The 10,105-nt window shown below is 46.9% G+C and overlaps 1 protein-coding gene across 3 annotated transcripts in view; it reads left to right on the top strand.

The window, feature by feature from the left end:
- The first annotated feature begins 421 nt into the window (after positions 1 to 421).
- The window catches only part of WDR91 (WD repeat domain 91), a 31,113-nt gene continuing 21,429 nt past the window's right edge, over positions 422 to 10,105 (top strand). For 2 of the 3 annotated variants that reach the window (XM_012744693.3, XM_012744691.2), the window contains exons 1-6: positions 422 to 591; positions 1,970 to 2,149; positions 2,724 to 2,931; positions 4,768 to 4,850; positions 5,829 to 5,959; positions 7,165 to 7,330. In XM_012744693.3, the coding sequence (XP_012600147.2) occupies positions 469 to 591; positions 1,970 to 2,149; positions 2,724 to 2,931; positions 4,768 to 4,850; positions 5,829 to 5,959; positions 7,165 to 7,330 (891 nt within the window). In that variant the 5' untranslated portion in view covers positions 422 to 468. The remainder of the gene's footprint in view (positions 592 to 1,969; positions 2,150 to 2,723; positions 2,932 to 4,767; positions 4,851 to 5,828; positions 5,960 to 7,164; positions 7,331 to 10,105) is intronic. The other variant, XM_012744694.3, reaches the window with a different exon arrangement.

Below are 10,105 nucleotides of genomic sequence, written 5' to 3'. Positions count from 1 at the left end.
TACCTCTTAGGACTCCAGTCTCCCCCATTTGCAAAAGGAGGACAGGGGACAGAGGATTCTGCGATGTCATGCCAATACGCAGGGCACCTCACCCCCTGCCCTCCTCGTGACTACCTAGCGTGTTCTCCAGGTCCAGTCCTATTTGAGTTGGGCGGCAGCCGCCACTTTCATTAACTCAGATGACAAAGCCAACGCCAGCGCTGCTAAGGAAACTCAAGAGAGCAGAGCCCCGCCAGCCGCCCCTGGAAACGGTGACAATGACGAGAGCGGCGGGGCGGGGCTTAGGGCAGGGCGCCGGCAGAAGGGCGGGGCCACAGGCCAGGACACGCGGTGCGTGCGTCCAGGCTGATAGGCCGGCCGCGGCGTGACGTAATCGTCACCCGCGCCCGGCCCCGGCCCGGCCCCGCCCTGCTCAGGCCCCGCCCCTCTGCCCCTCGCCGCGCGGCCCTTCAAGGCGCTGGCGCAGCGATGGCGGAGGCCGTGGAGCGCACTGACGAGCTGGTCCGCGAGTACCTGCTTTTCCGCGGCTTCACGCACACGCTGCGACAGCTGGACGCCGAGATCAAGGCGGACAAGGAGAAGGGGTTCCGGGTGAGGGGCCGCCGGGCGCAGCGCGGGCAGGCGGCCCGAGGGGGCCGGGAGCGGGCTTCCTCCCAGCACTGCCCTCCCGGGCGGGAGCGGCGCTGTCACTCGCGCCGGGGGCGGGCGGGAGGGGGGACCAGAGACATCAGCGCGTTCGGCCCTCCCTTGACACTTGAGGGGCCGAGGCCCTCGCACGGACGTGACTTGCCTGAAGTTGCCCAGAGAGGCATGAGCATCGCGGAGACTGGAGCTCAGGTGCCCTGACTCCTCCTGGTCCAGGGCTCTGTTCTCCACCCCAGCCTCCCAGCAGGTGCCGGCCAATCTTTGGCCAGGGTGGCAGTGAGGTTTTCGGAGCAAGATTAGGTAGATGACTGAATTTTGGCAACAGAAATATTTAAGGGTTAGCCTCCAATGGTAGTGGGAGCAAAGGGGTTTGCAGTCCAAAACGTTAGCTGGGTTCAGGTACTTGTGGTGTTTGTCTAAAATGGCCTTGTCAGGGACTCATTGGGCAATATTGCTTCTGCAGTTGAGGAAGATCTCATTGAACATTTTTAAAACGCAAACTTCCCCTGCTCTGATAGGATTTTCCATTGAGAGTTTCTTGGAATTTATATGTGTGTGATTTGTATGTTTGTATGTGCTGACTTCAACCTCTGTTGGCAGTGAATTGAGAGAGGCAGTGAGCTAGAACAAGAGCACTGGAGAGGAGTGAGGAGATCTGGTTTCTTGTCTTGCCAAAGTTAGTGGCAAAAGCAAGTCAGTTCACCTCTCTAGCTGCAGTGGCCTGATCTATAAAACAGGGAGTTGGATTGGTATTGTCATTCAAAACCTTTTCCAGGTTGTACACTCTGGTGTAATTGCTCCTCACAAGGCGGTGACTTCTTTGGCGGACACTAGAGCAGCTACCAGGGCTTTGGTGGAATTTGATGACTTGAAGGAGTCAGTGCACCTCCTCATGATCCTTGGAATCCTGGAATTGTACAGCTGGGAGGAGGACGGTGGAGATTGCCTCAGACATTCTCTATCCTCCACCCCCTTTTTTGGTTAAATGTGAGTCAACAGAGACCACAGTTGAAGTGACATTACCAAGTTGGTCAAGTTAGGGGCAGATCCAAGACCTGCTGCCAGATCTCTTGTTTCCTGGGCCAGAGCCCTTTTACACCTGAGATTTCCATGCTTGCTAGAAGGTCAGATTACATATCTAATATCAGAAAATAACTTAAAAGTTGTTGCATCAATATGTTTTGAAAATTTTATAGATTGCTAACTTAAAACAATGTTTTTAAACATCCAAAAGCCACAACAAGAGGAAAATGTTGTATTCTGTGGAGGGGAGTATCCATTTCTGTCCTTTACCACCTTCTCCATCCCATCTTTCTCTCATCAGGTGGACAAGATTGTGGACCAGCTGCAGCAGTTAATGCAGGTGTATGATTTGGCTGCTCTTCGTGATTATTGGAGCTACTTGGAGCGTCGGCTATTTAGCCGCTTGGAGGATATATATAGACCCACCATCAACAAGCTGAAGACCAGCCTGTTCCGCTTTTATCTTGTCTACACAATCCAGGTGCTTGTTGACTCAGAGGTTCTGCTTCCCTTGGTGGAGAGAGCTCTGATTCAGAAATAGATATTCTTCAAACCCCTAGAGAGGACTCTGTATGTTGTTATAGGAAAGAGTGGAACAGTCACAGTGCAAATGGGTTTTGACTTTTTTCTACTTTTTTTCCTTTGTCATCTGTAGATCATATGACTTGTCTTCCTCATGCCTGTTTCCCTTCTTGTTTTAGGCACGTAAACCTGGGTGGTGTATTAAAGAATATAAGTAGCTGGGTTAAAATTTGAGTAAAAGTTATAGCCGACCTGGAGAATAAGTCACTTAGTGGTTATTTGGACATCAACTAGGGATTAATTTTCAGGATGGCATGAATCATTAGAACTTCAGTTTAAACCAGCTTTGAAACTACAAGTTCCTTGAGAAAAGAGTGATGATTTCCTTTATGTTATGTAGTTTGTAGATCCCGTTTTCCCACTTACCTGGCAGGCTGACATCCAAAGGCTGTCTGCTGTGCAGTAACAAAGAATCTTACCTCTGGACTTCTTTCCTTCCCCCTCTCCTTGCTACCTTCTTTGTGTCTTGGCAGACAAACAGAACCGACAAGGCTCAGGAGTTCTTTGCAAAGCAGGCCATGGAGCTCCAGAACCAGGCGGAGTGGAAGGATTGGTTTGTCCTGCCCTTCCTGCCATCCCCAGACACCAACCCCACCTTTGCTACCTACTTTTCTCGACAGTGGGCCGACACCTTCATTGTGTCCCTGCACAACTTCCTGAGTGTCCTGTTTCAGTGCATGCATATCCTTTCAACTGCCTGGGGCTTTGGGCCCAGCCTGAGGCACCTAGGCCTCATGACCAGTAGCCTGCTGCTCTTGATGCAGCCATTTCTTCTAGAAAATGCCCAAGGATCATTGTCATGGGTCACATGAGGGGGCTGGACAAATTGTGGTTGTTTTTGTCAGTAGGCCAGGGAATCATAAATCTTAGTTCTGACACTGTGCTGCTGAAGTAATAGCTGACATACATGGGCGGGGATGGTGGCAACAGCCAGTGCAAGCACTGGGCTCTGTCAACAGACACAGGGTTTGGGAAGCAGCTGCTTCTCAGAGAAAGTGGCCAGTGAGAGCACCCTCTCTGTGCCTGACATATGTCCCTGGGGATATCAGTTGCCTTTGCTGATATTAGGTAGCAGATTAGAATGCTGCTTGGTTATGGCATGACCATGACGGTTGGAACTCTGTGGTAGTGTTTGGGTTACTATCTCTGATAGTGATCTCAGTGTTCCTCAACTTGCTAGAAAACAGAGTAGCTTTAAGAATACATATGTGGGGATTTGAGAGAGAGACAGACAGACAGACAGAGACAGACAGACAACGAGAACTAGAATGTAGGTATATTTTGTCTTGGAAAGCCTGAGGTTCCTGGAACTGGGGCATGGTCCATTGCTCATGCTCTCTGGTCTGGAAATCTAGGGGAGGGGAAGGGAGTCTGGTTTGAATGGGGATCCCTGGTGAGGCACTGATAAATTTGGGTGTTGTAGAGGCCCACTCGTTGGTGGCTGTTTTGGCCTCTGGGAGGAACGCTGTCTAGTGGAGGGGGGAAGGGTGCCTTTCCTGCCTCTACCCTTTCTTTCTGTGTCGTGGATGAGTGTGAATCCTGCCCTTGCCAGAGTTGCCCCTTTCCTTCTCCTTGCTGCCTCTCTCCTGCCCCTTGCTGCCTCTCTCCTGCCCCTTGCTGCCTCTCTCCTCCCCCTTGCTGCCTCTCTCCTGCCCCTTGCTGCCTCTCTCCTGCCCCTTGCTGCCTCTCTCCTGCCCCTTGCTGCCTCTCTCCTGCCCCTTGCTGCCTCTCTCCTGCCCCTTGCTGCCTCTCTCCTGCCCCTTGCTGCCTCTTTCATCCGAGGGCTTTCCAAAGAAACTAGCAGGGTGGTTATGGCATGAGCTTGTAGGCTCTCCAGGGAGATTGAAGTTGTCGCTCAAGATCTTTTCAGTGCCCCTCAAACTAGGTCACACACATATGAGCTCCAGTCTTCTTCGCTAGTACTGAGGCCCCATCCACTCTGCTCCCTCCCGACTGAAGCTGTCTGAGGCAGTAGAGAAAGAGCGACACCCTCAGCGCCTCAGCGATCTCAGGGCGGCTGGCATGTGGCTGTGTAATCAGCAGAAAGCTTTCTCTTCTCAGTCTAAACCTTTGCCAGGGAAAGGCTCAATCTGAGGGGGGGAAGCCAAGTGGCTGATCATTCTGCCTCCCTGGCCGTATGTTTGTGGAGCCACTGGCCTCCAGGGTTGGTTTAGCTGAATGTCTGTATAACCTTGCTGAAGCTTAAACTGGCTATGAGGTAGACTGGATACTATCTCTTTACTACTGGTTTTGGGAGTAAATGCTCAGGTTTAGGTTTATGTCTTCTCTGTGGGCTGGCCAGGCTGATTGTCATGTGTCTGTGAGTCTGTCTGAACGAAGTCAGGCTAGGCCCAGAGACAAGGGAGAGACTGTTTCATAAAGCTGTGAAGAGCCCCCGGCACTGTACTCTTTTCTCTGTGTCTCATGTTCATGTTCAAGTGTTTTGCTGCTGTGTCAAGAGATTGGGAAGGACTTTTGAACATTTTGCAGGCAGGTTTATTCTTTAACTCTGTGCACCAGTCCCTGTGATCCTGAACTTTGATGCGGAGTGTCAGAGGACCAACCAGATTCAAGAAGAAAATGAAGTTCTGCGTCAGAAGGTTTGTTCGGAGCAGGCTTGCTTCTTCGGAACTACTTCTGCTTTTTGCGTATGAAATTAGGTAGTGGCAATAGAGGGCTGATTAATGTAGGAAAGCTGAACTCCTCTCAGATGAATTTGAGTCACCAGAAGACTTAATGGTCTTTGAAAACCAGAGGTGAGATTTGTATTTTAAATTGTGTGTATAGCATAAACAATATAGTAACAGTAATGAACTTTTAAGGAGAAAAAGACCATATGTACCCATGTCACCTTAAAACTAACGTGTTTTCATATGTCCATTTTTGTCGTCCCCATCTTTTTCCATGTATATCCATATATAGTTTACAATCCAGGTATAATTTAATTGTTCCTGTCAGCTATGTTTCTCTAGTTCCATAAAACGATAGAGCCAGTGGGACCATGTTTCTTTTTACTCTTTGCCTGAGGAGCTTTTCTCTGTCCTGAAATGATGATGTCTTGCTATTGTCAGGAAAAGGAATATTATAAGCTATTTTTGTTTTGGGGCTTAAGATTCTTGGGTTTTGGGGGGTATATGTATATATGTGTAATTTTCTTCAGGCAAAATGTTAAAACTGCTATAATTCATTTAAAAATTTTTCCATGAGAGTTCCAAAGCCTGATTTTGTAGATTCCAAACAGCAAAGCAGGATTGGGTGGAGCCATTTTTCTCAGTGAATTCAGGAAGAAGCAAGCAAGTCAGATGGTAAAAAGGAAGCAAGTCAAATGACAAAAAAAAAGTGGGTTTTGGATTTCTAATGGTTTTTGGTTTTCTCACCTCACTATAGTCTAGTACTAGCGATCACTTTTGCATTTTCCCAGTCCGCAGTGAGGAGAGAGTGAGATGAGCACCTTGAGGCTGGGGGCGAGTGGCACTTCGAGCCAGTGAGGTTGGGTTTGCATGTGTTGTGTCTAGATCCTCCTCAGCAAGGGGAAGGCTAGCTGAGATCATGGCTAACTCAGCCCCACCCCTCCGTAGCTTTTTGCATTGCAAGCTGAAATCCACCGACTGAGGAAAGAGGAGCAGCAGCCAGAAGAGGAAGAGGCTTTGGTCCAACACAAATTGCCTCCTTATGTCTCTAATATGGACCGCCTGGGGGACTCAGAACTGTGAGTGTGCAGGAGGGGTGTGGGTGGGATGCAGTCAGCCCCCTCCTCCCTTTGTCCTCTGTCCTCTCAGCCTTGAGGTTCCTCTGACCCCTTCTCACTTGTGGCCCCCTGTGCTTACTGAGGGAGAATTGCCACAGAGCCTCCTTGGCACACTGCTCTTGCTGCAGAGCTATGTAAGGTCTTCATGACCTCTTAGGGCCTTTAGAAATTGTTTCTAACCTCTGAGCCTCTGGCTATGTCCAGAGCCAGGGGGAACTGCACAGCTCTGCCAGAGGCCTACACATCCAGGTGTGTGTAGCTTGGGTAAATAAAAAAGCAACCGCTATGGTAAAGTCTCGGGGAGTTTTTGTGCATTGGAAGAAGTGCCTCGTATATGGAAAGATTGGCAACCACAGGTTGTCTGTATTCCTCAGTAGAAGCATACACCTAAGGGTTTAACGAGGTAGGCAGATTGAGAGAGAGGTATTTGAGCGACCTTCAGAAAAAGCTAGTTAAAGCAGAAGCTGAGGATAGTGATAATAGTGATTGAAGAAACACAGACACAGGCAGGTGACACAGGTAGCAGTTGAGTCAGGATGCAAACCTAGGCAGCCAGGCTCCAGATACATGCAGCCAAGTACTGTACCCGATGAAATCACTCCAGTTTCTGAGCCAGGACTGTCCGATGGAAGTATAATGTCAATAAAAGATATAATTTAAAAATTTTTAGTAGCTACATTAAACAAAGTAAAAAGAAACAAGAGAGATTAATTTTAATGATTGATTTTTTACCCCAGTATATCCCAAATATTTCACTATGTAATGAATATAAACACAATATTACTGAGCTATTTTATACTTTTTTTCATGCTAAGTCTTTGAATTCCAGTATGTATTTTATACCTCCAGCACATCTCGATTTGGACTAACATTTCATGTGCTCAGTAGTATATGTGGCTAGTGACTATCAGGCAAGACAGCTCTGAGCTTTACTGTGGCCCTCAAAGAAGAGTTGCAGATGTCAGTGTTGTGTCAGATAAGCTGCTGGCTCCCTTTGTACAGGAAATGGTACCAAGTGTAATGCCATCTTAAAGCCCAGGCTCCTGAGCACAACTAAGGCCCAGGTCATTAGCAATGTCCATAGCCCAGGGGGTCTGGGTCTGTGTTCTTGGTTTTGCCACATTCGTCTTCAGCCCTGTGACCCCATGGTGCATGTGCTTGCCCAGAGCCATGGTGTGCAGCCAGAGGAACGCCTCCCTCTCCCAGTCGCCTCGTGTGGGCTTCCTGTCCTCACTGCTGCCTCAGAGTAAGAAGAGCCCCTCAAGGTTGTTGCCTGCCCAGGGGCCCCCTCAGGCTCAGAGCTCGGCCAAGAAAGAGTCCTTCAGCAGTCAGGTAAGCACAAGTCCCACCTTCCTAACTCATGCCAAGAAGCCTCTGCCATCCAACCTTGCTCCCAGACCTACTTGTCAAGTGCAGATTGTTTGCCCTCCCTTTAGGGCTGATTTCTTGGGCATGTTGATGAGACCCTGTATTCACATGTCATTCCCTTTCTTCCTCCGTCCCTGCCTTTCTCCTTATGAACTGATAGCCCTGCAGGATGAGAATATAGATAAGACTATAGCGGAGGAACTGAGAGAAACAGGAGGAAAATCCACCTAATACATGGCGCAGCCCCTGCCTCCCCATCCTCGCCTATCCTCGCCTCTGGCTGGAACTGCAGGCGCTGTGGCAGTCGACAGACACATGTGCATTGATAAAAGCATTGCTGGACCTCAGACCCAGGTCTCCTGACCCAAGTGGCTGCTCTCCTCTGACCACCACCTGCACTCCTGTGCCAACTCTCAAAAGTCTGCGACACCCTCCAGTTGAAGCAGTGGATAGCCGATGACAGGAATTAGTAGGCTTTGAAGATTCCCTCTTTTCTCATAAATTTCTTATGAACTCACGAAGGCTTATGACTGTGTTTTGGAGGCTCAAGTGTGAGTTCAAGCACTTCTGAAATTTTGAATTTTTGATGATAAAAAGTAGTGTCTAAGGAGAAAATTATAATAGGAGTTACCTCTGAATCCATGTATTTCACCTACAAGTTGGTATTTGCTGATTTTGCAAAAGATTTTCACTATTTTTTAATTTTATGGAAGATTGCAAGAGAATTTCTTTGATGTCAGCTTATGTCCAAAATAGCCAAGCATCCCATTAAGTAGTTTTCCTAGCAGAGATTGCCAGGATTCATTACTTTCAGAAATGCCTGCCAAAGTGAAAGCTGAATAGACTCAAGAGTTATACTTTATTGCTTGGATAGAGACACTTCCGCTTTTAATATGTTTTTATCAGTTACAGATAAAGTAAATGGTCATAGTCTGTGCCTTCCTCTCCTACCCCCCTCAGCTTGAGACCATTTGCAAGTGATGCGGCAGTTTGAGGCTGCTCCAGGCTGCCACTGGAACACAGCACTTGGATTTAGCATTGTTGTCGAGCTGGAAACACTGAATAGGACACTGATCAGAAAGAGCATCGGATCTTCTTAAAGCTTTACTTTTAGCTCTGGCTCCTTATTTGGGATTGGTGCTCAGATTGTTTAAATTCACTGCAGTTTGCAGTAAATAATAATAGTATTTACTCCTGAGGGGAGGATTAATTGAGCTGACAGGAGCAGAGCCCTTGGTATATGCAGTGCCTGGCAGATGAGTAGGACTCAGTCAATTTTAGTAGTAGAGGTGGTATTCCTGTAGGTCCTGGCCTATATGGGCGCCTGAGTCAGTTCTGAGACCTGAGGGGCCATTAACACAAAATGACTACAGTGTTGGCATCCATGAGGGTTGAAGCAGTTAAAAATCAATCATGGTTACTCCTATGAATGTTTTTCGGAAAGTTTGAATCTTAAAATTAGAATTCCAGTTCTGTGGAATGTGGCTGAGTAAGTTGTACTGTTTGCTTTCTGGATCTCTCTCACTGTGCAATGTTTTATAACTTTAATAGATGTGTATGGAATGTTGAGTCTCTTGAAATTAGGAAATTCAATTTCATTAATTTAAAATGAAAGAAAACACAGAGACAGCTTCACTGGGGCTAGGCCTACGGTTGTGCTCTTCATGTGTTCAGGAACTGTGTGTCATATGGTGAGGTTGACATAGGATTGAAAATTTTTGTGCAGTTTGCAGCAAATAAATGAGGTTAAGAATGGGTAATTTGCAGCAAAACATTCCTTACCTTGCCTCTAAGATATAATAGAATAAAGGTTGGGTCACTGGGTGGTATGTTAACACAGCCAAGTTTCCAGTTCCTGAATAGAGATGGCAGATATCTGCAATCTGGAAAATCCAGTGGTCAAGTCACTTGTTTTTTATTGATGGTAGATAATGTTTCAATGCTAACAATAACTAGATTTGGGGTTCAAGAAAGTCACAGAATTCTAAAGTTGGAGGGAAGCTTAAAGATCATCTGGCCCAACCTCCTATTGAGTATAGGAGCACGTTGTCTGGATTGATTGCCTCCCATGATGCAGAGCTTACTGGTCGTCAGAGTGAGAACATATGCTTGTTAGAAAACTACTAGTAGACACTTCTTTGTAACTTTTACTCACCAATCTTAGCTTTGCTCTCTGGAGCTATGTAGAATAAGTTGTCTTAATATAGGACAACTTCTCCTATCTTTTCCATGCTAAGCACTCTTTGTTTATGCCCCCCTCACCTGTTTGCCCCTATGGTATGATTTCTAGACCCCTCACATCCTGGGCCCCCTCCATGGGGGGGGATATTCTAATGTTTTAGTCCCTTAATTACAGGTGATACCCAAATTTGAGTGTACAATTCTAGATGCTCTCTCACCATACCAAATGCAGAGGTGGTAGGCACTTCTTGTGATTGTGATAATATACTGCTTTGGACAGTATACAATGATACTGGTTTTTAAATAAGCCACGTTGCTTTGTCAGTGCACATAAAGCATGTAGACTTTTTTCCTCACTCCTATCCCACCATGCTTCTGATGGGGTAGGAGTGAGAAAAGTCTACATGCTTTATTTACTACGTGTGTTTTTTTTACTATTAAAGAATAAGCACACACAAATACACAGACGGTATTATTAAATTAACAATATATAAAATGATTAGACTTTCCTATTTTAGATATTGTTTATTTAGAACATTGTAAATTTCACTCACATCA

This window comes from Microcebus murinus, chromosome 9 (genome assembly GCF_040939455.1).
Source record: "Microcebus murinus isolate Inina chromosome 9, M.murinus_Inina_mat1.0, whole genome shotgun sequence".
Taxonomy (NCBI): domain Eukaryota; kingdom Metazoa; phylum Chordata; class Mammalia; order Primates; family Cheirogaleidae; genus Microcebus; species Microcebus murinus.
This window is presented reverse-complemented; position numbering and strand designations above follow the sequence as displayed.